Below are 25,880 nucleotides of genomic sequence, written 5' to 3'. Positions count from 1 at the left end.
GGGACAGTTGGAGGCACAAGCAGGGGCCCCGGGTCCTGCCTCAGGCTTGGCGGGGAGGCTGGTGGCAGTCCAGGGGGCCGTCCTGCCGTCGGCGATGTCTCCTCCCCTGGACGAGCCCCACCTCGTCCCGTCCTGTCCTCAGACCCTCCTCCCGGGCGCTGACCCCCTGCACATCTGGCTGTGGGGCTGGTTCCTAGACGACACCTGCCCTCCCTGGGTGACCTCTGGCCAGCACAGGCGTGGCATTAATAAGGCTACTTGACAGAATACAGATGAAAACAAGGAGACCAACAGGAAACCTCTGTGAGGGTGATGGGGGAATGGCGGGAAGCTTCCAGTGGGAAGCACGGGGCTTGTCTCCCCTCCAGGGGCAGCTGACAGACTCAACGACACCCCTGGAGAAAGAGGGGCTGAGAGAAGCCCACGGAGGAGGCTGGGTGGCGGGGGGGGGAGGGGGCACCCCAAAGTACAGCAAAGAGGAGAGGACAGGGACGCAGAAGCAGAGCCCGGAGGGGTGTTTTCTCGGAAGGGCGGGGAGGTGAAAGGCGAGAGCCAGGCCACACACACAGACACACACACGGTCTGGTTTATTGGCTCATCACACACACACACACCAAATATGTACACAAACATAAATATTGCAATGTACACATTTACATGGGACCTCTGGCCCGCCCAGGCTCCCGTCTCGGGGTGGGGGGAGGGCCTACAGGGGGCTGGCACGAGAAGGCAGGAACCTGGAGGAGGGCGAGGTCCTGCTCCCCTCCTCTCACAGCACCCCCAAAACATCCTGTCCCTTTGCAGTGGCGCCAGCGGGCAGGGGCCAAACACCTGCGGCGGCTGGAGTCCCGGCGTCTCCTCTGACCCTCCCGCCCGTCTCTCCTCCTGGACTCTTCCCGGGTCCCTGGGTCTCAGCCTCTGTGTCTCTCGTCTCCCCCAGGGCCTGGAGGGAGGTGGGTGCCCGCGCCCTAGCGTCAGTCCTGGCCCCTCCGGGCTCTTCCCGGGCCTCACAGGAGGCTGGGGCTGCGGTGCAGCTCTGCAGAGGCGCTGGTGCCGTTGGCCGGCTCTCTGCCGGGGGCGGGGGCCACGCCGCAGCCCTCCCCGGGGCAGCCATGCTGGATGAGGATGTCGGCACACTCCTGGCTGCCGGCGCGGCGAGCGTAGGCCAGCGGGGTCAGGCCGCGGGCGTCCCGGCTCCGCACGTCCACCCCGTACTGCAGAAGGAAGCACATTCTCATGGTTGGCAGGAAAGGTGTGGGTCCTCCCACCACCCCGGGGAGGGGGGAAGACGGATGTCGGGGAGGTCAGGAGGCCCCCCTCACTCACCCAGATGAGCAGCTGCGTGAAGACCACGTTGGCCATGGCGCTGGACAGGTGCAGGGCCGTCCGCCCGTCCCCGTCGCCGTAGGTCTCGTTCACCTCCTCCTTGGACCCGTGCGCCAGGAGCGTCACCAGCAGCCGCAGGTCGTCCTCCACCACCGCCCGGAGCAGCTGCTGGCCCAGCGGCACGTCCGAGCTGGGCAGCGGGGCCAGGAAGAGCTTCTGCTCGTACTTGGCCCGGATCCAGCGCTCCTTCTCCTCTCTGCGGGCACACGCAGGGCCAGGCCGGGGGGCGGTCAGGGGACCGAGAGAGCGAGGTGGGGGGTAGGGAGCCGGGAGGGGGACAGGGCCAGAGCAGAGACCAGCCCGAGGGACCAGGGCGGTCGGGGGCAGCGGGTGGCGCAGAGCGTGGGAGAGGCTGGACGGAACTCTTGGGGGGAGACCCCCGGGGGACGGCGGGGGTGTGTGTGGGGGCGTGGCGGGGACTCAGGGGGCTGGCAGGGCAGGCGGACTCCAGGCAGGCCTGGGGGATGGGGGGGTGGGCAGCTTATCTGGCCCTGCAGGAACAAAGGAGGCGGGGGCCCACGCACGACCCTATCTATCTATCACCCATTCTCTGCCTCTTGGAGCTCTGGCTGCAGCCTTTGCGCCATCGCGCGATAGGGCCCTGCGCATGCGCCCCCCCGCCCCAAGACTTGCTGATAACGGCGGAGAAAGGGCCGGCTGTTGTGAGGCTCTGAGCGACAGGCGGAGGGCACCCCTGGGGCCCACGGCCGAGCAGAGCAACGGCCGGGTTTAACCCTTCCAGCCCACAGCCCTGTCACAGCCGCCCGGCCCCCACCCCCACCCCCCAGGTCCCCACCCAACAGGAGCACCCAGGGCCTCATGCCCTCACCTGCAGGCGTCAGGCCCCGGCTTGGCATAACCGTCTAGGGCCCCCTCCCAGACGCTGTTGGCCAGGGCATTGCCCATGGCAGTCATGACGGCCAGCAGCTCAGGTGGCCAGTCATCGAGGTCAAGGGAGCGGACTCGGGACAAGTGAGCCCCCAGATGCCGGTGGGTCCCGGAGCACTCGATGCACATGAGCGCACCCAGGTTCAGGCTGGCCCAGTCCGGATCTAGGCGAGGAGAGGACGTGATGGAGCCGCCCCCCCACACCCTCGAGCTCCACCCACCCCGAGCCCCCAGCCCGGCCCCACTGCCCCGGCACTCACTGGGGGCATCGCAGTCAATACAGAAGCTGTTGCCCCGGACGGTGCGGACGGCTTGCACAGCCAGAGCTGCGTTCTGGTTCCCCAGTCGAGTCTGAAGGGACAGGCAGGGGTGGGTGGTCAGTCAGGAGGCCAGCGTGGGGCCCCCCGCCCCCCACAGCCCCTCCCTCCCACGGCCCTCTGTGCCCACCTTGTCCTTGGCGCTGCGGCAGCCCTGCAGGCTGGCGAGGATTTGGGCCTGCACACTCTGCACCCACAGCTCCCGCTCCTCGGCCGTCGAGGCCTCGAAGTGCCACGTCTGCCCGGTGAGGGACACCACCACGAACTCGAACGACTCCTCGGCCTCTGCGGGCACACACAGGGCGCGCACACCCGTCAGGGCAGGGCCCCTGTCCCACGCACATCCAGCCCCCCAACCCCAACCTGGAGGACTGTGCTCTCGGGGCTCCCCGCTGTGGGGGGAGTGGGGGCGCGGAGAGCAGCCCGCCAACCTGGCCACCTGTGGAGCCTGGGTGGAAAAGGTGGGGATGCAAGGTTTGTGAGCAGCCCCGGCACGGCCAGGAACGGGTCTGGAAGTCAGAGGGGTGCTTCCCGGAGAAAGCGGAGCCCAGGGTCTGGGGAAGATGCGCCAGGGCACTGGGAGGCAATGCCGGGGGGCGGGGGTGTGTGTGTGGGGGGTGTTGGAGGCGGGTGTAGGCACCATCCGTATATGTCAGCTGCAGCCGCCTCATTTTGCAGCTCATTAAACCCAATATTCCTGACGGCGTCGGCGTGGGGCTCCTGGGAGCCGGGCCTCGCCCCCCTTCCCCTGGCACAGGCAGGCAGGGAGGGCAGGGGTGGGGAGTGGCCGCGGTTTCCTCCAGAGACCACCTGGGATGTGTGAGCAGATGGGGACCCGCGGACGCGTGCGGTCACAAGCCCTGGGGGCTGAACTGTGACCCCCCAGCAGACCATTCCCCTGAACCTCACTCCTGATGCGCACCGGTGCACCCCACCCCTCCCCGGGGGGCACACAGCTCCCGACCGCAGGAGTGTGTCGAGGGGGCTGGAGAGACAAGGCCACAGGCTCCGCAGGGCAGCCTCTCATCGCCCCTGTGACACTGACCCCCCACACACACCCAGGAAGTCCTCCGGGCCGGGCTCCCGCTCCAGGAAGCCCTGAACAGAACTGTCTTCATGGCAAAAGCTGGAACCTTTCTTTCCCCAGGCTCCACCATTCCGCCTCTCCTCGCTCCCCACCATCTCTGAACCCCACGGCCCTGATCATCCGTGGGGACTCAGTTCTCTGGTCCAGATGAGCCCCAGGCCGTGAGCGCCAAGCACCCCTGTATCACAGGCCGGCTCTGCAGAAGCCGCTGTTTCCCTTAGTGATGGTCTCCCCACGGCCCTGCCCCTGCCCATGGGAGCAGAGCCCAGCAACTGAGCATCAGCATAAGTTAAACTTGCAAAGGGACTCCAGCCACTGAGAAGAGGACGTGGGGAAAACCAGACAAGCAGCACTGTGATGAATAAGGAGTTAGGAGGGAGGACCTGTGGAAAATATCTGAGGAGCTGGGGTTCCTCTGCCCAAAGACGACTAAGGAGAGACTCAGCCCAACACACGCGGATGCTTAAAAGCTTGACGGGCGCTACGAGAGATGCAGGGAACACAGGTCCTGCCCGCATCACCCGGGAAGAGGTACGGGATTGGCAGCCTGTCGTCTTTCACCTTCTAAGAGAATAAACGAAGGAAGCCCACGTTTTCACAAGGAAAGGGGTTAAGTTAGGCCGAAGAAGGAGCTTTTTTTCTAAGACACCAGGTCTAAATGACCAGAAGTTACAGAGCTGCTCTTACGGGAAATTATTATCAGAAAGTGCTTAACCTAATGCAGACAAGAGGTATGAGGGCATGACGTTTCGAGGAGGATGACCCCCAAGTCCCCCTGCCCACCTCCTGTGCCCCGGTTTCCCTCGGGGGGGTCCCCCTAACCTTCAGCAGCACTGCTGGGGCCGTCTGGTCGGGGGGTCCCGGTGCTCTTTTTCCTCCGGTGCTTCTTCCGGTTGGAGTGGGGAGATGGGGGGGGCTCCAGCTTGGGGCTGGAGCTGAGCACCTCAGCGGGGCCACTGGCTGGTGAGGGAGAGGGGGAGACGTGTGGGAAGCGAGGAGGGGGCAGCACCCTGACCTGCAGCTGGGGCATCTGCCTAGGGGGAGCAGCCCCTCCTTCCCTCTCCCCCCACCCCCCAACCCCACCCCACCCCACCCCGGAACCCCGGGCCTGGAGGAGGAGAGGGTAGGAAACTCAGGCAGAGCAGGGGGAAGGCAGGGGGAAGCCAGCCTCTGCAGCCCAGAGGGGCGGAAGGCGACCAGGAACTCGCTCGCGGGGAGCTGAAACCCCAGCAACTCCGCACCAAATTTATCCTCAATCACACTCCCAGCTCCTCACAATTAATAGCAGAATTAGAGACAATCAGGGAGCTGCCTAATTACTGTCAATTAGAGCGCGCTAATCAAGCTCCCGTCTCCCGCACCCCGCCCGGCGCTCACCACTAAATGTCAAACTTCATTAGAGGCAGACACGCTGCGCCCTCCCTCCCTGCCTGCCTGCCTCCTTCCAGACTCAACAGAGCGGCCCATGGAGGCCGGCACGGGCCCAGGGCCCCGGATGGTGACCCCTGGCCAGGCCTCCACCCCCCACCCCCCGGGGGGCCTGGGCTGGGCGCGGGAGGTGGGGGCAGACCCCGGGCTGTGGGCGGCCAGGCCCTCCCGCTGTCCGAGCTGGGGCGGGGGGCTTAGTGGGGACCTGCGAAGGGTCTCTGGGAGGAGCTGAGGCCCTGCTGCCTGGAGGGAAGGAGAGGGGACGGCAGGTGCACCGGCCCTGGGAGGGGGTGGGTATCTCCTCCTGCCTACACCCTCACTGATGGATCAGGGCTGAGGGTCAGGACTCAAGTGAGAGTGAGGCGCCCGTGGAAGAGGCAGGGGAGAGGTAAGGGGAAGAAGAGCTATGTGTGCAAGGTCCAGACCGCGACCCCCGTAAAGAGAGCGAGGGACATGGGAAGGGAGGTTCCTGACCACCCAGAAGGTCGGGGAGGGGCCTCAGCCTATCGCAGGGGCAGTGTGGGGAGAAACTGCCTCTCTGGACCACTCCCTTATCTGTCTGCAGGGCCGTCTTCCCGCCTTCAAAGCCCCCAGCAGCCCCCCACCCCCAGCTTCCCTCCCTGTCCCCCCGTGGCGAGGCTGATGAGCTGGCTGCACGGGGGGCTGATGGCGATGCCAGCGCCACCAGTGCTGCCTGGGGCCGGCAGAGGGTGGGCAGGGAGGCTGCGGAGGCGGGGAGGGTCTCCAGCGCCGGCCGCTGGCTAGGGCCCGGGGGTGGCTGCCCCGACTCCCTGTTTCCCAGGCATGCCCGGCTCCCCCCCAAGCCCTGGAGGGCTGTTCCGGGGCGGTGGGGGGACCCGCCTCCCTTCTTGGCCTCACCGGGTCCTGCGTACCTGGGGGCAGGGCAGCGGCCTCAGTCCACGGGTCGACGCTGGACACAGAGCAGGCACGCTGGTGCAGCCCCTCGGGGCGCGGACCAGCCCAGGCTGGGCTGCCGGCTGGGTGGGGGGTACCTGGGGGCAGGGGGTAGGGGGAAGGGTCAGATGAGGAGGGGCCCCGGGGCAAGGGTGGCACACAGACTGTCCTGAAGGCGCAGCTACCTACGGGCAGAGCTTGAGAAATGCCCGCGGGACACTGGCAAAAAAACCCAGGGGCTCCTGGGTTCACCGGGCGCCGCACCAGGCTCGCCAGAGAACCGGGGTGGGGGGCTCAGGCTGGCCCGAGACCTCACGCCCCACCTCGCTCCCTGCACACGCCGCTTCCCCCCACCACCCCGCCCTGTGAGCAGAGCCAGAAGTTGGGGGGACAGTGGGGCTGACTCCCCATCACGGCCCGAGCCGAGCCTCCTGGTCAGGCCCCGAAGCCTGCACTCCAGGCCACACACACCGCGGGCTGGGCCTCAGCTCTGCTGCCGTTTTGACGAGAAATAAGTGTATCAAATTCAAGTAATTATGTCTAATTAGTATTAGTAATTATCCTGTTGGGCTGCAGAAAATTAATCTTTCGTTTCCCATCAGGGGGAAGGACGGCGGAGCCAGGGGAACGGGGCGGCGGCTCCAGGAGCGCCGGGGGCTGGTGGCAGGGCCCTCCCCGGCCCGGCAGTCACTGTGGACGGCCCCTGGGAGGCGACCCCAGCCCTCTCACCTCGGACACCGACCTGAGACCCCGCAGGGCCTGAGGCCAGGAGGCCACGGCCGGCCGGCAGGTCTGAGGGCCAGCGGCCACGCCCAGGGGTCTGCACGGAAAGCGGGGTGGGGGGGCGCAGCCGGGTGCTGGGTCCTTGTCACGGGCAGAGACCCCTGGGGCTGGACGCGCCTGACGGAGGGGGCCCCGACCAGCCCCACAGCACAAGGGTCAAGTGTCTGCAAGAAGCCCAGGCAGAGGCAGCCCCAAGCGGAAGCCTCTAAAAGGGAAAGAAAGGAACAGGCCGGCCGTGTCCCCGATGCTCTGGGGCCCGCGGGATGCTGCAGGGTGGGGCGAGTTCTGTGTTTCCTGACACCCTTGGCAGGAGCAGACACACAGCAAGTGCTGATAACACCCGCGCGGGCCCCTCGCGGACACACGCCGAGGCCCCGCTCTCCGGAATCCTGCCCCCTCCCGCTCCCCCTAACAGGTCCCTGCCAACTCAGCCTTTCTCAGGGTGGCCTCCCCCTACCCCACGCCCCCAAGCCTGGTCAGGAAACCTTCCAGGGGAGCAGCAGCCTCAGGGCTGGACTTCCTGCCCCCCCTCACCATCTCCTCCGAGGTTCCAGGTCTTAGTACCCCCCCAAGCCCCACCCAAAGACACCACAAGGCCCAAACCTCCTCCCCGCAAGCCCCCAAACCCCAAACCCCGAGGGCGGGCAGACGCCTTCCCTTTTCTTTGTTAATTCTCCCCTCATTACGCCTGCAATCCCACAATCAGTGTGCACTGTAATTGTCGAATTTGATGCTAATGATTAATGAATTAAACATGGAGCCATCAATTAGTCCTCGGAGGATAATTCTGCATAAAGCAGCGGATAATGTAATTACAGTAACAAAGATAATGAGATGTTAACATCGCCCGGTGAGCGGAGACGCGTTGTGAGTGTGCGCGAGGTCGCCGGCGGTGTGCCGGGGGGACGCGGCCCCGGGGGGCACCCCGGCCACGTGTTCCGGGGACACTGGGGAGCTGTCCATGGGCGCGGCTGGGTACTTGGGGGAGTGGGCCGCACCTCTGCTCCATGCACCACTTCTGCTCCCCAGGTGGGGGCCTTCGGGGAACGTGGCAGGACACAGGGTCCCGTGTGTCCCTCCTCCAAGGAAGCAGCCAGCTGTCCCCCTGCTGCCTGCCTGCAAGCAGGGCTCCACTTCCATCCACTTCCGCGTCCTCTGCCCTCTGGTGCCACCTGAGAAGCCCCAGGCCGGCCCCCCCGGGCTGCGCTCGCTGCCCTCACTGTCCCCGGGCCAGCGAACCCGCCCCCTGGCCCCCCAAGTGCACCCCCCGAGGGCGGCTCTGAGCACCATACCCATCTTTCTTGTTCTCCTGTCCTTAGCGTCCCTCTCCCCATCCGTCCACTAGTTCTGCCTATTTCAAGGGCCTCGTTCTGAGCTTGGGGAGGCTGAGCAGAAGCACAGAGCTGCCCCAGTCAGGCACATGTAGGTTCAAACCCCCCTCTACCACTTCCGTGGGATTTTGGGCGCTCAGTTGCTAAGTCGTGTCTGACTCTTTGCAACCCCATAAATTGTAGCCCACCAGGCTCCTCTGCCCATGGGATTCTCCAGCCAAGAATACTGGTGCCTGCTCAGTCACTAAGTTGTGTCCGACTCTGCGACTCCCATGGATGGCAGCCCACCAGGCTCCTCTGTCCATGGGATTTTCCAAGCAAGAATACTGGAGTGGGTTGCCATTTCCTTCTCTAGGGGATTTTCTCGACCCACGGACTGAACCTGCGTCTCCTGTGTTGCAGGCAGACCCTTTACCACTGAGCCTCCAAGGAAGCCCCTCTGGGGGATTTTATAGACAAGTTACTTAACCGCTCTGAACCTTTGTTTTTCCATCTGTAATGTGGGATCACGATCTCGACGTCAGGGCTAGCACACGCAGCACCCCTCAGTCAGCGGTGCCAGTGCCCCTGGCCCCTCAGCACCTCCAGACAGGGTGGCACCCTGGCAGGGCGGGGACCCTTGCCTCAAACAAGCACCATCTTTCTCTCCTGACTGCTGGACGGGGCGATGGGCACGCCTCTGAACAAAGATCCCACCCCTCACTGAAGAGCTGCGGACGGTTACCAGGTTTGCCCCAGGCAGCTAGCTCAGCCAGCGTGGCTGAGATGTGCCCCTGGTTGCTGTGCCCCCATCGGCCTGAGGCTTCCCGTCCTTGCTCTGATCCACCGGGCTGTCCGCTGACCGCTTCCCCTACTGACCCCATGAGGGCCGCATTTTGGCCAGCGCGCTAGCCGGGCTGATCCTGAAGCCTGACACTCGGTGCGAGCCTGCCTGGAGCCCTGAGGACCCAGGCTGGGCACAGCCCCCGACGCCTATCTTCTCAGGCCCCCCCCCCCGTCACAGTGCATCCTGCACCCCCACCTCAGCAGCCCCTCACCTGTGCCCCCGCCCAGCTGCGTGCTACTCCGCTCCAAGGCCAGCCCGTTGGCCCGGGGGCTGGTGCCGGGGGCTGTGGCCGGCGTGGCTCGCGGCAGGCGCTTCCCGGGCACTTTGACAGTGGTCCGCAGCAGGTCGATCTCCTTGCCGTGGATGTTCTGCATGTAGTCCTGGGGCCATGTGGACAAGACAGGGGTGGGGGGAAACTCGTTAGGACAGGTCACTCTTCCGCAGCACCCCGTCCTGGCCCTCCTGACTCCCGGGTCTCTCCCCGCACTGCCCACGTTTGTGGAGCCCCCAGCACCCCCCCCTGGGTCTGCCCGCCTGTGGCTCTGGGGGCTCCACCAGGAGCGGGGCAGGGGCCACAGAGGGTCTGGGGCCAGGAGTGACGCTCGGGCTCCTTTAGGGAAGACGGTTCAGGAGGCAATGCAAAGGAGGCCAAGTATTGACCAGAGATGGAGAGAGAGGCCGGACGGCCGAGGAGAGGGACCGACAGGCCCCTGGGGATGTGGACGATGGGGCTGCCCCTGGCCTTGGGTGGCTGGTCACCAAGGACCCCAGCCCTGTCTGCAGACGCTCCCACCACCACTTGGGGCCTCGAGAACTTTTACAGCCTAGAGCAGCGCCCAGTCCTTAGAATGTATATAAGCTGCTCAGACTCTTTGGGACCCCATGGACTGTTCCCCGTCAGGCTCCTCTGTCCGTGGAATTCTCCAGGCAAGAATACTGGAGTGGGTGGCCATTCCCTTCTTCAGGAGATCTTCCCAACCCAGGGATCAAACTGGGGTCTCTTGCATCGCAGGCGGATTCTTTACCATCTGAGCCACCAGGGAAGCCCTGGTGCCTGACGATAAATATTTGTCGAATAGTTAAAGGGAAGCCTTCGATTCCTTCTGTCGTCCTGAGGAACAGTGAGACAAGTGCACGGTTCCAGATACCAGTGGACATCCCAGTGGCAGGAACAGTAACCAGCGCTAATGTCACAGGTCGCCCGCCCAGCCACGCGCCATGGGTCCCCAGCGCGACAGCTGACATCATATCTATATTTCACGCACTGCCTCACGTGAGTGTCCTGACAACCCAGGAGGACAGTGTTACTGTGCCCGCTTCACAGATGGAAAAACAGGTTATCCTTACAAAGGATGACCTGCCCAAGGTCACAATCAGCAGGTGACATAGCCAGATTCAACTCAGCCTGTTCAGGTCCCCAAGGAACCTCCTCTTCAGCCTCAGAGCGAACCAGCCCTGCCTTCATGTCAGCACCTGGAGGGCTGGAGGCAGACGAAGGGGGAGGGACCCCAAGAGCGGGAGTGGCTGGGTGCTGACCCCATCATGCCTGCTGTCTTCACCTCGCCCCGGGTGGGGGGTGGCACCTGGCGGGGTGGGAGGTAGGACAGGGGATGCAGAGTGGAGCCCTGGCCTCCCTTTGGCTTCCAGCGCTAAACCTCGCCCAGCCTGGCCTGGTCTCCCTACTGCTCTGATCTTCTGGGGTGCCACTCCATCATCCATGGCCCTGGCACTGGCGAGTTCCTGGGCGATCCTTCCCCAGGGGGCAGAAGCCGGGCCAGTGGCACCAACTTAACTCTGGAGGGAATTTTGCCAGCTGGACTCAGACGGGCTCCTCTCCTCCGTCATTGGGAGCGCCTCTGGGACATTTTGCATCCAGGGCGCTTCCCTGAGCACCCAGCTCAGCCGTGTCCTTCCAGGTCCCAACCCTCTCACTGCACCCACCGGGGCAACACTTCCTGTCCCCAGGCGTTCTCCTGCCTTCTCACCTTGCAACTTCAGGGAAAAGGGGCAACGTCCTTTGCTTAAAAGAGCCGATGGGGAGTGCTGGCCAGAGCGGGCTGACCAGGGGCTCCGGGCTGACCCTCACCCTGTGAACAACTGAGATGACCTCGAGGAGAAAGGGGTCACCTGGCTGCAAGGAGCCAGGAAGAATGTGGGAGTCTCCAAACAAGAAAAGAAGTGAGATCGAGGGGGCAGACAGCTCAGCACCAGCCCCACTCCTGCCCCCGGCAGGCTGGCGTTCCCTGCAGGAATCACTGGGGGCCAGCGGGAGGACCACAGGGAGGACGGAGCACCCCGATGCCAGCACACAGGCCGACTCCTGGAGGCCTGGCCGGGCCTGTGCGTGCTATCTTGCTTCAGTCGTGTCCAACTCTTTCGCAACTCCATGGACTGTAGCCCACCAGGCTCTTCTGTCCATGGGATTCTCCAGGCAAGAATACAGGAGTGGGTTGCCATGCCCCCCTCCAGGGGATGTTTCCAACCCAGGGATCGAACCCGCGTCTCCTGCATTGCACGTGGATACTTTGCTGCTGAGCCACATGGGAAGCCCTTCAGAACGACCACAGGGGCCCCACCAGCCAGAAGGGAGGAGCGCCCTGCCCTGCAGCTCTGCCCTGTGTCCGTGGCCTCCTGCTGAGGGACAGGGTCGGATGCCTGCACACCCCGCTCCCAGGGTGCTTGCTTTATGTCTCAGAAGCACAGAACAGCATTGCTGAGAAGCGGACGAGGGCAGGCTCCACCACAGGAGGGCCCCCCGCCCGCCCCGACCTCCCACCCCTGCTCTGCTGAGCGCTGCCAGGACTCCTCTGTCCCCAGCCCGAGCCCCTCCCTGTCCCCTGGTCCCTTCCCCAGTCAACTCCGCCCACCCCCATTCCCGTCACGCTGGCCCTCTGGCCTTGGCTAGCACCCAGGGTGCACCCCACCGTCCCGGTGGCACCCGCACTCCAGGCCCCCATGGCCCTCCGATCGGCTCCGCAGGCAACCCATCCCGGGTCCCCACGCACAGTCTCGCATCTCAGCTCCAGATGACTGTCAACAGCTGGCGGGGCCGGAGACACAGCTGCCGTCCCTTTCCCGGGGGCGGGGCTTGGGCTGCTCTAGTTCGCAAGGAGGTCACAGCAGCTGCAACAGTTTCCAGGCCCCGAGACAGCCCTGGGCTGCCCAGGCTAGGACACCAGTCGGTGGTGGGGGCGGGGGAGAAGCTGACCCCAGGCCAAGAAACCAGAGCTGCTTGGAGGGACTCCATTTGGGACCAAAGAACCAGACACCAACGGAAGGGGGAAAGCAGCACTGACCACCTGACAGGCCAGCACCCAGCCAGCCGGGGGTGGAGGTGGTAGCTCTGGGCCCCCCGAGGAGACTGCAGCGGGTCAGCCAAAGAGGCAGCGGCGGACGGGCGTCGTCGGGAGCGTTTCCCTCCGTCAGCAGAACGGGGGAGCTCCGCGGCGGCTCGGGAGAGCGGTCACCACGGCTGCCTTTATTACCCACCATCAAACAGCAATTTCTTCCCCAGCCTCCTCGCTAATTACCCAGCCAGCGTTCTCATCTCGTTTTATTACTGGAATTAACAACGAGTTCAGAGCGTGGAAAGCTATTAAGATGTGTGATTAAGCCACATTCAATTAGTTTCTACAAACAATTTAATTGATGTTGCAGATAGAATTAACAGAAGGTGATTGTGTGAATGGCTCCGCTGGCTGCAAAATGGGGAGGCTGTGGCGGGCTCTCCTGGGCCCCTGTGAGGACCGGGCGTGAGGCTCGAGACCTGCCCACCAGCCCTTCCTCCGCGCGCCCGTGGGGTCCTACCAGCCCAGGTCCCACCAGCCTGACCGGCGTCCGGCGATAGGTAGGCGAGTCCCCAGTGCCCCTGCCCTCAGGTCTCCTGGGAGGGGGAGTGCGTGCCCTCAGGAGTTCCCGGAGGGCCTCCCTCTGCCGGCTTCCTAACAGGAGGGTGCCTCCAAGGGGAGCAGACGGCTCCCAGGGAGAGCAGGCCCGCTCATTGCCGGCAGCTGGAAAGTTTGCTCAGGTTGGAAAGTTTGCTCAGGTTGGAAAACACGGCCAAGGGGGATGGAGGCAGGGAAGCCAGCAACAGGAGCTCAGCGGCCACCAGGGAGGGGCACCAAGAGACGAGGAGCAGATAGAGCGAAGCAGCCTCTGTTGGGAGGGACCTCGGACCCCAGGTGCGTGCACGGAGACCCTGGGCTCGGCCTCACTGGTGCTCTCACTGTTACCATGGTTTGGAACCTGGTTCGGGTCTCCTGAACGAGAAGAGAAGTGTTGACAGGGCAGGGAAGCTGCCATCTGCATGGGCCAGGTGCCTGGGCATCCGGCGTGGGGTGGGGGAGGACGTGCACTCTGAGCCCAGGGGCACAGGGCAGCGACTGAAGGGCTGACTGATGGGGAGGCTATGCTCTGAGCCTCTTTACCACGCCCATGGAGCCGGCAGCCTCTTAGAGTGACCTCACAGCAAAGCAGGGACAGCCTGGAGCCAGCATCACCACATCCCGGCCCGGCTCACTGACCACACACAGTTCCCAAGCGTGGCGGCCACCCAGACGGCCTCACTTGCCCTGATGGTACCTCTCCAAGGACCCTCAGGCAGCCCGGAGGGGAGGCGCTCCTGGCCTGTGCAGAAAACTCTAGGAGACGCTTACAGTCCAAGTCACGGGGGGCCAGGTCACTGGTGAGCCACTGGCTGGGTGACCGAAGAGGCAACAAAGCCTCCGCTCTCCAGGTTGTTAGTGAAAGTCGCTCAGTCGTGTCCGACTCTTTGCGACCCCCCCAGACTATACAGTCCATGGAATTCTCCAGGCCAGAATACTGGAGTGGATAGCCTTTCCCTTCTCCAGGGGATCTTCCCAACCCAGGGATCAAACCCAGGTCTCCTGCATTGCAGGTGGATTCTCTACCAACTGAACCACAAGGGAAGCTTGAGAGTACTGGAGTGGGTAGCCTATCCCTTCTCCAGGGGATCTTCCCGACCCAGGAATTGAACTGGGGTCTCCCGCCTTGCAGGCAGATTCTTTACCAGCAGAGCCACCAGGGAAGTTGCGTGTGAAAACAACCATCCCACAGGTCTCTCCCTTCCCCTCCACCACCAAAACCAAACGTGACACCGGGCCCTGTCCTCCCTGTCCCCAGACACCCCCCTCCCAGCCCTCGCCTCCTCCCTTCGGGGCGCAGGGCCGCCCAGGGGGCATGAGCGCCCAGCCAGGGCAGCAGGAAGCAGGGGACGGCGAGGGGGACAGCGAGGATGCAGCAGAGAGAAGGCAGGTGGACCTCACGGGTGGGGAACAGAGGCTGCAGACGGGCTCCCAGCCCCAAGGCAGGGAGGCGCCCGGGCAGGGGCCGTGGGTGCTGGAACCAGGAGGCCCAGCCCCTCTCCCTGGGGACACCGCGCTCCTCTTTCTGGTCGGGGGGTGGGGATGCGGGAAGGGGGGTGTCCCTGCTTTCTGGGACACCGCGCCCCTCATCAGGGCTCTGTGGGGAGCCTTGCCACCTCTCTTCCCACATGGACTCAGCAAGACGCATAGACTTAGCAGGACACATGGACTCGGCAGGACGCACGGACTCGGCAGGACTTGGGGGAGGAGAAGGCCAGAGTGGGGGCAAGGACAGTGCCCAGGAGCCTCTGTGTTGAAGCCCCCGAGGTTGCCAGGCTGAGGCCCCCCATCTAACCGGCCCCCTGACCCGGTATCCGAGCACCGGCTCCCACCCTGTGGAGCGAGAGGCCCCCCGAGCTGAGGGAAAGGGCCGGGTTGACTGGAAGGGCTCACAACAGGCCTGTGGGCTTTCTCAGGGTCCTGGGTGCCGCCCTCAGGGAGGCTGGGCTATGGCCGGAGCGTGGACCCCAGTTCCTTTTGGCCGGGCCCCCTGAAACCCCCGTGCAGACTCAGGGGCGGGCGAGGGGCCCCTTCGAGGCAGGCCTGGGGGCCTCTGGGCCCGGGGTGGGGCCGGCCCGCGTGCTGTGCTCGAGGGGCTTCGCAGGAGAACTCATTAGGCCCGCAGTGGGGTGGTGACAGAGATGGATTCCAGTGACAGCTGTGCGCTGGAGCCACGCGGCGAGGGGAGGGGGGGAGAGTGTGGGAGCTGCCACGGCACCCCCCAAGTCACCGCGTCCCGCCCCCTGTGGACCCCTCTGCCCAGGCCCCATGCCCCCACGCGCCTCACACCAAGGGGGCCTGTCCCAGCCCCAGGCTCCCCCCCAGCACCCCTGGCTTAACTGCCCTCTTGCACCCCACTGTCCCAGGAGCTCAGGGGCACCTCCACCGGGTGTGGCGAGCGTTGGCAACACCACCTCCCCCACTCACCCCCCCAAACGTGAGCAACTCCGTGTAAACAGGCCGGATCCAGCTCTTAAAACAGCTCTAGTGGAGGATGGAGAACCCAGCTTGCACACCAGTCCAGCCTGGAGGCGACCGCCCGCGGGGTGCATTTACTCCAAAGGGCCCAGCCAAGAATCAGAGCTTCCAGGCACGGGGCCTCAGGGTCCGTGCGGCCCCCGAGCCCCCAAAGCGAGGCCCCTTTCTCCAGGGCAGGACTTTCTGAGCTCAGGCGCACTTCCCTCCGGCCCTGGAGTCCAGCCGCTCCACGTCCGCTTGGTCCCCCACACCCAGCCCGCCCCAGGTGCAGCGAGCCCCCCAACTCACGTGCAGGCTGGGGTGGTAGGTGAGCAGCCCATTGTCACACAGGGTCACGTACTTCTTCTTCCACTCCTTGTTCAGGGACTTGCCGCTCCGCTTGAGCAGGATGCCCTGGGGACAGAGGCTGAATCAGAGGCGGGAGCCAGGCCCCACGCATCACGGGGCATGGGGAGGGTCTCAGCGCCCATGGGTTCCGGGCCTCCACTCCCGTCCTCCCTGGTCACTGTGCGTGTGGGCCCGGAGACGCCGTGAGGGACGAAAGTTGAACCAGGGCGGGCCACCCAGACCAATCCATCCACAGAACTCAGGGCCGCCTCTCCAGTTACCGTGGACCACTGTCCCGTTGGGGGGGCGGCCCTACCCCAGGTTGTGGGGCTACATCCGCAACGGGAGGCGGGGGTTTAGACGGCCTCCAAGGATCTCCGGGGGTGGAGTGGAACACAGAGACCTCAGGGGACCCTGGCCTCCCAATCCCCATGGTAGCCCCAGAAGAGGGCAGACAAGCACCTGAATGTCCCCAGAATACCCCAGTCTCCCCAAAGCAGGCAGCGGGGAGTTCCAGCCATCCAGATCAGCAACCAAATCTCCCATGGGAGCTGAGAGGATGCTGGGTGTGGCAGTTAGATGGGCCCCAGGATGGACAAGGGCCCCACGAGGGCTGGGATTTGGGAGTGTTGTTCATCAACACCCCCAGCACCGCAACATGCTGGGGGAACCCCTGGTGGGCGGTGGGGAAGAGCCAGCGGAGACCCTGCGGCTGTCGGAGATGCCGAGAGTGGGGTTGGGGGGAGGACCCCCCAAAGAAGACTGCCCACAGACCGGACAGTCTCTGCTGCCCTCCCCTAACGGCGACCCCTGGTGGTCCCGCTCCTGCCCAGAAATAGCAGCCAGCACAGGGGACCGGCCGAGGATGGAGCTGGGGTCGGGACGGGACACAGACCAGCATCACCCCTGTGAGCCCCCTCCCCAAACTCGGGGTGCTGAGAAGAGGCAGTGCTCCCCAGAGATTCCTACACACCACTCCCAGGGGGAGAGCCCCACAGCGGGATGGCCCCGGCTGGGGGCGGGATGGGGCAGCGTCCCTTCTCCCCGCAAAGGGGTCACAAAGGAGGAGCTCAGCGCCGCTATGCTGGCCTCTCCTTCAGGAGGGGGGTGCCCTGCCCTCAGGCAGGCTGGAAATGGGGGTCAGGAGACTCAGTGTGACAGAGAAGGGGGTAAACCCCGATTCCAGGACGCCCTCCCCTGCTCAGGCCTCCTACTAGGAGGCTCAGCCCCGGAACAGCCAGGTTAGCAAGCAGGTGGTGTGGGATTCCCACATCAGGGGCCGGAGGCAGAGGCCTCCAGTCCCGCTTTTCAACAGGTGTTTTTACCCTTCCCTCCCTCCCTCATCCTCTGGCTGGAGGAGGTGGGGCCGCCTAAGGACACTGCGGAGACCTGGTCCCCTTTCCTCACAAGCAGCTTCTGAAGACTAGGGGTGTGAACTGAGATCTTCCCTAGACAGCAGGGTGGCTGGAACATCCCAGAAGGCAGAGGCAGTGGGCTACTGTCTGGTGGTCCCTGAAGGAGCCCTGGTGACCTGCCTCAGGGGCGTGGCACCCATCCCCTCGCAGGCCAAGGACACGGACACAGCTCAGCCGCTACCTCTCCGCTGACTGTGGACCCCGGGCCCGAAGACTGGGGGGCCGGACTCTGGAGAAGGCTGCCGGGGAGGGGCTGGGGGAGGCGCCTCATCCCACCATCTCCCTTCCCACCTGCACCCCCAGCCCCCGGGGGAGACTCCACCGGGGCCTCTGTCCCAAACCCCTTCATGGCGGAGCTCCCTTCTCTGTCCCTTTGTCTTCACCGCGTGCCCTCCTGGTCCATCCTGGCTCACGGCTACCCAGCCTTCTACCAGTCAGGAGCCCTTAACATCTCCCAAGTCCCGAAACTGCCTGGGCCGCCTTCTTGGACAGGCAGACTCACCTACGGAGCACCCCTCCCACCCCCCAGCAGATCAGAAATCAGGATGCCGAGGCAGCGAGGAGGGCAGCCCTTTCTGCCCCGAAGTCTCTCCCCTCCTCCACCGGCCCCTCTCCGGACCGTGGGAATGAGGCTCCGGCGCGCGTTAGCCGGGGCGGGAAGTGGGAGGAACGCCGGGGCCGGGGGGGGGGGGGGGGGAGCGACGCGATTGCGGCTGCGAAGGGGGCTCAGCCCGCACCCACGCGCTCCTCCCGGCCCCGCCGCTCACCTGCCCGGCCGCCCGCTCGGCCCGGCCCTCCCCGCGCCCCAGGGGCGCTGGCTCCCCTCCCCGGGCCGGCCGGCTGCGCACGGCGGCGCAGGAAGCAATCTGGGGCGGAATGTGAGCGGTGCGCGGGGGCGACAGCCCCCAGAGGACCCGTTCCCCGCCGCCTCCCGCCCGGCTCCGCCAGCCGGCTTAATTGCGGAGTCCGGATTGATTGGGAATGCAAATGGCAACTGAAATGCAATCTCCACTCCCAGCAGGAGCAGGGGGAGGGGGAGCGAGGAACCAGGAGAAGCGCGGGACAGGAGGGCTGGGAAAGGGGTGAGCTTGGCCCCGGGGCGCGGGGAGGGACGCAAGGAACAGCCACCGGCCCAGGTGAGAGGAAAGGGCGCGGTGGTGCCCCATCCCGACGGTAGGCACGTCCCCAAAGCCCTCCGTGTGATCCCTGGTGGCTAGATTCAGGTGCAGCGGCTCAGTCTCCTGGCCGGGCCCCTCCTCCTGAGGATCCCTGAGTTTAGGGGGGGCCTAGGGTCCTCAAGTGACCTCGCTGACCCCTCCAGGCGGACCGGAGCCTCAGGTTCAAGTTCACAGGGCTTCATCCCCCACCGCACAGACCCTCTTTCCCTTCCCTGTGCAGGATTCAGGGAGCAGATAAATTAGGCCAGACCCCAGTCAGGAAGCGGGGTGCGTTTGGGGCTAGACTGATCTCAAAGCAAGGACGGGTGGCTGGGTGGGGGAAGCGTTGCATTTGTTGAATGTTTACCTGTGCCTGTGTGTATACTCAGCACACGCACAAAGCAGGGAGTGACAGTCCTCCCCACCCCCCAGTAGGTCCCCATCGCCTGGCCTGGCAAGAGGCCCTGTGAGGAAGCCTGGGTTGGCACAGCCCCAGAGACACGCCATCAACAGGTTTATGGGCCAGTTCTGCACCCAGACACACAGAGAAACGGGGAGGAGACTGCCCGCTGCCATCCTCCCAGCCCCTCTCCCCACCTACCGAGGAGGGTCCCTGCGGGGCATCCCTCGGTGACACTTCTGGAGGACTGAAGCACCCCCAGCGCTCCCCACTGTGTCCTCTGGGCCCCGAGACACTTCCAGGGTTCTCCATTCGCCATGGCCCCTCACCATGGGGTCAGAAACCCCCATCCCTAACATGATTCTGGTCACAGAAGCCCCAGCCAGGATGGCCAGACCCGATCACAGGACCCTGGCCAGGCTGACCTCAGGTCCTCTGGCCACACAAGTCTACTCAAACACAGACATCATGGCTCCCGTAGACACAGAGCGTCTCTAAACACCGGCTCCCAAGAAGATGTGTCTGTGCCAAGTGCAGCATCCTGGCGACACAGCAGGCTAACCACCAGGCTGCTGGCCGTCCCTGTGGGCAGCTGGGCCAGCAGGCTCTCACCTGACACCTCCTCTCTCCACCGCGTCCAGCTCGGCGGTTCTACAGCCCTGCCCAGCACACCAGCAAGCAACTCTGCCTTCCATCACTGGAGACCCTCTCCATCACGCAACGTCTTTTTCTAGCCAAGACACCCAGGCCAGGCGGTCTGGGCGCCCTACCAGGCAGTGACTCCGGAGACTATATCAGGACTAAGTTTCCTCTTTTCAAACACACAAGAGGCTCACCAGGTAAGACTCGGCTGGTGAACCCAGGGTAGGAGCAGCCCTTGGTATGCCCCTCAATCCATACTCCTCAGAGTGCTCTTTTGTGAATTTGATCCCTTTTCGGGGGGGGGAGGGGAGGGAGGCAGGGGAGACCAAGTCCTCCTGCAGGGCCGGGCACCTCCAGAATCACCACCACCAGTGAAGAGCCGCTGAGGGTGGCGGGCGGCTCTCTGCTGCCCCCAGGTGGTGATGATGGCAAACAGGCAGGGCCAGGCCCGGTTGAAGGTTCCGGGACATCCTTGCCAGAGGTGTGTTAACAGCTCAGGCCTCGCAGGGCCCGGGATGCTGGCCTCTCCCATCTTCCAGAGCCATGCTCCAGCATTGCCTAGGCCTCCTCTCCTCTCTAGCCCCGGGGGAAAGGAGCGCTGACCTGTTTGATGGGGATGGCCCGGCCGCTCCCGATGCTGTCCACCTTGCACTCGGCGGCCTTCTTCTCCCGGTCCAAGTCGGCACCCTTTCGAGACTGGAAGAGAAAAGAAGGGGAGTGTCAGAGGGGCCCCGGGGTCTGCGGGGGTTCAGCTGCCCACCTGGAATCCCCAGCCAGCACCCCACCCTCCCCAAATCCCTCCCTCCTCCTGGACAGGCCCTAGCAGCCAGGCAGGGCCGGGGCAGGGGAGGGCACGGCGGGACTGGGAAGGAACGGAGACCACGAATATTCCAACGGGCGTTTATTCTTACACACGGCACCATACAGAGCAGCACAGGTCATCACTGGGCCGGGCCCGCCCCTTACAAAAGAGCAAGGACACGAGATACCGAGGGCGGGCGTGAGCAGTGCGCAGCCCAGGGGGGCGGGGGGGAGGCTGGGGCCTAAGAGAAGGGAAGGGGCCCGGAGAGGAGAGGTGGACGGTGGGGCTGCGGGCTGGCTGGGAGCAGCACGGGGCACGACCACCAGGGTGGGGAGCAAAGTCCAGAAGTGAGAGCGGGCCGCGGCCCGTCCGTCCGCGGGCACAGACACACCACACGTGGCGGCACAGCGCGCCTAGCTCAGCGGCCGCGAGGCCCGAGGGGGCACAGTGGATGGAGACAGAGAGGAGAGAGGCCGGAGGAGGCCTTGCGCCCCTGCCGGGGCTCCTGGGGCAGAGCCCGGCCCGATGCGGATCCTAGGAAACGGGGTGGGGGGGGCCAAGAGAGGGGAAGGCAAGCGCGGCGAGGAGGAGGAGGAGGCGGCGGCGGCGTCCAGCGGAGCAGGAACAGCAGAGAAGTCCATGCAGGAAGGAGCAGAGGAGGGGAGGGGCGGGGAGCACCCCCGGGAGCAGCTGGGCCGCCGGCCGGCCGGCCGGGCGGGCGCTGGACGCCCCGGCCTCTGGGCCTCGTCGCTGGCCGGCGCGCCGGGCGGGGACAGGGGCCGAGCTCCCTTCTTCTCCATGCGGCGAGAGCCTGGCGCCGTGCGTTCCACCGGGCTGGCCGCCCGGGCTGGCGGGGCGCTCCGGCGGTTCCTAGCCTTCCCTGGGGGTGTGGGGGTTAGTTACAAAGGTTCCTGTGGGTCTCTGGAGTGGGGAGCACGGCGGCCGCTTCTCATCTGAGAGCAGTCCCAGGGCCCGGCCCCGCAACGGGGGAGAATGTCCAGAGGTGCTGTGTGTCACCACCTGGTCTTCTAATTTGGAAGGAGTTGGAAAGGCCTTTTTGTTGATGAAAAGTTGGAAACAGTGGCACATATCTGCAAATATCGAAAGAATAGAGATTTTTGGCAAGTTATACTCAAGCCGCGCACACGGTGGGTCAGCAAGTAGCGAGGGCAGAGAACCCGGGCGCCCGGGGAGGAGAGGCGGCTGAAGAGGAGGAGGAGGAGGAGGAGGAGAGGCTGCAGGCCGGCGGTCCATGTCAGGGTGCGGGCTGGGGGGGTGCTCTGCGGTCCGGTCCCCACATCCCTCCCCCAGCTCCTCCAGGCTGCTGGGGAGCAGGCAACGGGGGCCGCAGCCAAACCAGCAGGAAGAGCCGGGCCACTGCCCAGACAGCTCTGCTACCAGCGCCTGCCCTCCGGGGGCCTCTCCTGGGCACTGTGGCCTCTGCCCCTTGTGCCCCCAGACGGAAGAGCCGGTCATGGGGAACGGGGTTCACATGCAGCCTGTCCCAGCCAGGCGGGCCAGCAGAGGCCCCCCCCGCAACCACTGAAGGACCCCTGGGAACCCAGAGGAGGGTGGGGGGCGTGGGGTGGGCACCCCACCCGGGACGGGGAACCAGGGCGAGGGGAGCAACAAAAACAAGGACGTGAAGTCACAGGGCAGAGACCAGGGGAACGTCAGCGGCATGTCCAGCGGGAAAGTCATGGGGGTGGGACAGGGGCAGGCGTGGCTCTGCCGGAGGATGGCAAGAGGGGGAGACCCCCCACCCTCCCACCCCAGCAGCGACGATGAGAAGGGGAGGTCCCGAGAGGCACCTCGAGAGACACGGGCGCGTCTGGAGGCTCCCTCAAGGACAATGGCGCAAGTGAGGTCACCATGGAAACGATGGAGAGAAAAAAAACAAAAAAAATCAGGTCGCCACAGTGAAGATGGAGAGAATGAAAGAGGCCCGGAGGGGCGGCTGTGCCGTGGAGGACGGGCGGGCACGGCGAGGGGCACGTGAAGGCAGTGCAGAGGAACAGGCGGCGGGGCGCGGGGCGCATGGAGGCGCCGGGTGAGCAGCAGAGGAAGGTGGGAGGGGAGGAACGTGGGGAGAGGAGCAGGTGGGCAGGACGTCAGCGAGCGGGCACCGCGGGCGGTCACTGCAGACCCAGGCACCTACGGGGCCCACGGCGGCCGCAGGGGGGGTTAACGCAAAAGCAGGCAGCCCGGGGCGCTGTGTGTCTCAGCAGGCGTGAACAGAAGCAAGAAGCTGTGAGCCCAGGCAGGGTCGGGGCTAGGGGTGGCGGGTGACGCACGGCAGCAGCAGGACGGTGCGGTCAACAGGATGGAGGGCGCGGGGCAGGGCCGCAGGGGACAGGCAGGCAGACGAGGCAGAAGCGCGCACAGCGAGAATGCAGGGGCGAGGCCTGGGGAGCACTGGCTCTGTCTGAGCTGGGTTCCTGAGGGCCTGGCAGGGGCCTGACCCTGGCCGGGTCTGGACCGACCGACCGACACCTGAGCCCCGACGCTCGGAAAGTGGGACGAGGAGCGACGCGGAGAGACAGGGCCATCTCCCCACGCGGGCTCGCCCAGGGCGGCGCGCCCGCCTCGTCGGGCCCACGACTGCCGGGAGGGTCCAGCCAAGCCCCCCTGCTGGACAGTGTGTCTGGGGGCGGGCACCGCGGGCCAGACGGAGGCTCGGGCCCCTGAGAGGTGACGGGCAAGGCCCTAGTGGCAGGAGGGGTCCCCACACAGGACCCTGGGCTGGGGGTCTGCGTGGAAGGGCTGAGAGCAGAGCCTGTGGCGGGTGGCTGGGGGGACACCGAGGCAGGACTTGGGAGACACAGGGGTCTGGGGAAAGACGTCCGGGCCTTTTGTCGAGCCGATGGCAGCAGCTGGGGGGAAGCGCGGTGGAATGAAAAGAACGGGGGTGGGTGGGTGGGGTGCAGGCGGACTGGGAGGCCTGGACCTGCTCTGGTTCTGCCATCTACCGCTTCCTGTGGCCTTGGGCCAGCCACCCAGGGCCTAGGTCCACAAGGGCGGGCTCCAGGGTGTCTCGGAGTTTAGAGAGGACAAAAAGCCCTCCAGGGCCAGGACAGCCCTGAGGGGCCGGGAGGAGGGTCTCTGTGTGACCCTGCTGAGGGGCAGCCCCGCGGGCTCGGAGGAGGATCAAAGTCTGCGTGCTGATGGAGGATGGGGGAGGTGGGGGGCGCCTGCACGGAGCCCACGGAGGATCACAGTCTGGGTGCTGATGGGGGGCGCCTGCACAGAGCTCCCCCCGGGAGCGACGCGTGTCCATGTGGATGCAGAGAGGGCAGGTGCAGCGTCCTGGAGGCCAGGGGCTCGGCCCTGCCTGGTCGGCGGTGGGAAGGCTGGGCACGTACCGTGAAGATGTTGGAGCGCCGCTTGGACTGCTTGCGGATGGGTGTGGGGGTGGAGGAGGCAGCGATGGTCTCCACGCGCAGCTCCCGCTGGCTGATGCTGGGCGTGGAGGGGACTGAGGCCGAGTAGTCGCTGAAGGCGCTGCTGCCGCCATTCGTGGCCTGAGGACAGAGAGGGCTCTCAGGGCGGCTGGACCCGGGGCCTGGGGCTCGCGGGGCAGAGCGGAGGGGCCGGGGGCTAACCAAGGAGGTGGGCAGCAAAGGCCTGGAGGCGCGCGGGACGCCACGGTCACCGCCCTGGGCTGCCCACCCTCCACCCCTGCCTAGGGCCCCTAGCTGAATCAGAGGCAAAGGGCTGGAGTCAAGGGCAGGAGCCGGGAAAGAACAAGACTGAAGAGTCTTGGCTCACAGCTGGGCGTGACACCAGGTGACGGGTCACCCTGGATGAGCTCCCCAGGTCTGTGACAAAGAACCCAGGCTGTGGGAGGCCGGGTGGGGCTCAGGGCGTGAGGGGGTGTGGAAGGTGAGGCTGGCTTCCAGGCTCTGTGTGTGACAGGGCGACAGGGCGTGAGATACGGGGAGGAGGAGGGTGGGGCGGGGAGAGGACAGCGACTAAGGCTGCCAACCGGAGGAAGCAGAGGACAGCAGGACATGCACAGCAGCGGTGCTCACCGCTGGCGGCTCCAAGAGCCATGGTGGCGGGACAAGGCCACCCCCAACAGCCCACCAGACGGTCACTAAGTAGAGGACGCGCCCTGCCCCTGCAGCCTCCTCCGGTCCAAGGCCAACACCCGAGCTGCCACCCCGTGGCGGGCAGGGCCCCTGCGCACAGCTGACTCTGCTGCGAGGCCGAGTGGCTCAGAGACAGTGGAGACGACCTGTGTGTGGCTCTGCCTTTCTTACAGGGGAGCCCTAAGATCTTCTACAGCTGTAAAGGGAGGGAGTCCCTGGAAAAGCCCACCAGGCCATCAGGACGCTGGGGGCTGGGAGGCCTTTGCAAAGACAATGGCCCTTGGTGGAAGGAAAGGAGCAGCCGTGGACTTGACCGCTCAGCACACACGCCCATGCTGGCCCAGGGCTTTCCGCAGAGCGGGAGACCGAATCCGGGAACACAGTTACAGAAGCCCTGGGCCTAACGTCAAGGGCCCAGAACTGACCAGGCAGTAGACCCCGGAAGCATGCAGGTGTCCAAGGGGTAATATGGGAGGGACACAGCAGGACCCAGCTTAGGGACCCCACCACCACCACGGACCCCACGCGGCACAAATGCCATCGGCCCTTGTTGGGTAAGTGCTGCCCTCCTAAACGCAAACATGGGGACAGAGGCCGGCAGGTGAGGAGGGGCCAGGCCTCCAGGGACTCCTCTGGAGGTGGGTACTGAGCCCGTGCTAACCCCGGCTGACCAGAGCAAATGCTTAGGCAGTGGCGGCCGCTGCGGGGTGAGATGTGTGGAGCGGCGAGGGGAGCTGGGAGCGGGAGGGCAGGGTCCGTGGGGCACAGGGGGGGGCCAGGCCAGGCCAGGCGTGCAGGCTAAGGGGACTCGAGCCAGTGCTTTCAAACCATCCGCAAGGTGGGAGACCAGACGCGGCGGGGACAGGCAGGCAGACAGACAGAATGGAGAGGCAGGGCCACGGCGGGGTGGGATGGGCGTGCGGTGGGAGGAGCGTGGGAGGCTGGCCGCACCTGGTTGATGTGTACGGCCGGGATGGAGGCGGCGGACACGGCGGAGTGGCTGGGGGAGTTGGGCAGTGACTTGCAGGGCCCGATGGCCAGCTGCTGCTTCTTCCGCAAGGCCACTACCTTCTGGGCCACTGCAGGGGACAGCAGAGTCAACGACCCCTCTGGGGCGGGGGTAACCCCACTTAGAGCTGACTCCCCCCTCCCCAGAGCCTGCCTGACCCCCCTCCAGGGCAGCGCCTGGCACCCGCCGAGTTACCGTCCTGGAAGACGCGCTCCACGTTGAGCCCGTAGGTGGCACACGTCTCGTAGTAGGTGCACCGCTTCAAGTCTGTGGACAGCTTGCGGGCCCTGCTGTCGTCGATGACCCGCGGGTTCGCGGCACTGATGGCGTCTGTCAGAGACGGGGGGGGGATCAGGGGCTGACTCAGCCGGCTGACGAGCTGGGTGCTGGGCCATTTGGTCGGAGGGTGGGGTGGGCCGAGAGCCCCGGTGGCGGACGCCGCGGAGCGCGAGAATACGGGGGTCTGGGCCTCATTCCAGCTCTGCCTCCGACTCACTGGGTGGAAATGGGCCAGCCCCTCTGTGCGTCCATCTCAAAGAGTGCTACAGGCCCGGCCATCACACGGACGGCAGGATCACAGCCGGGGGCCGACCCAGTGTGTAGGGGGCAGAGAGGAGGCGCCTGCTCAGGGTGGGGGTGGGGGGTGGAGGGTGGGGGTGGGGGGTGGGGGGTGGGGGGTGGGGGGTGGGGGGTGGGGGGTGGCCCACCAGAAGG

The 25,880-nt window shown here is 65.6% G+C and overlaps 1 protein-coding gene across 14 annotated transcripts in view; it reads right to left on the bottom strand.

The window, feature by feature from the left end:
* Window positions 1-568: 568 nt before the first annotated feature.
* The window catches only part of AGAP3 (ArfGAP with GTPase domain, ankyrin repeat and PH domain 3), a 56,615-nt gene continuing 31,303 nt past the window's right edge, over window positions 569-25,880 (bottom strand). For 2 of the 14 annotated variants that reach the window (XM_081533423.1, XM_081533425.1), the window contains 13 exons: window positions 25,362-25,496; window positions 25,109-25,236; window positions 23,429-23,587; window positions 19,868-19,960; window positions 15,612-15,716; window positions 9,173-9,341; window positions 5,981-6,119; window positions 4,501-4,634; window positions 2,722-2,876; window positions 2,535-2,625; window positions 2,216-2,438; window positions 1,327-1,582; window positions 569-1,214 (listed from right to left, as the gene is read on the bottom strand). In XM_081533423.1, the coding sequence (XP_081389549.1) occupies window positions 1,008-1,214; window positions 1,327-1,582; window positions 2,216-2,438; window positions 2,535-2,625; window positions 2,722-2,876; window positions 4,501-4,634; window positions 5,981-6,119; window positions 9,173-9,341; window positions 15,612-15,716; window positions 19,868-19,960; window positions 23,429-23,587; window positions 25,109-25,236; window positions 25,362-25,496 (1,994 nt within the window). In that variant the 3' untranslated portion in view covers window positions 569-1,007. Of the gene's footprint in view, window positions 1,215-1,326; window positions 1,583-2,215; window positions 2,439-2,534; window positions 2,626-2,721; window positions 2,877-4,500; window positions 4,639-5,980; window positions 6,120-9,172; window positions 9,342-15,611; window positions 15,717-19,867; window positions 19,961-20,150; window positions 21,158-23,428; window positions 23,588-25,108; window positions 25,237-25,361; window positions 25,497-25,880 lie in introns of those variants that run through there. The other 12 variants (XM_081533422.1, XM_081533429.1, XM_081533424.1 and 9 more) reach the window with 8 other exon arrangements.

The sequence above is a fragment of the Giraffa tippelskirchi genome, chromosome 10, assembly GCF_054371585.1.
Source record: "Giraffa tippelskirchi isolate mGirTip1 chromosome 10, T2T-mGirTip1v1.2.pri, whole genome shotgun sequence".
NCBI classification, from domain to species: domain Eukaryota; kingdom Metazoa; phylum Chordata; class Mammalia; order Artiodactyla; family Giraffidae; genus Giraffa; species Giraffa tippelskirchi.
This window is presented reverse-complemented; position numbering and strand designations above follow the sequence as displayed.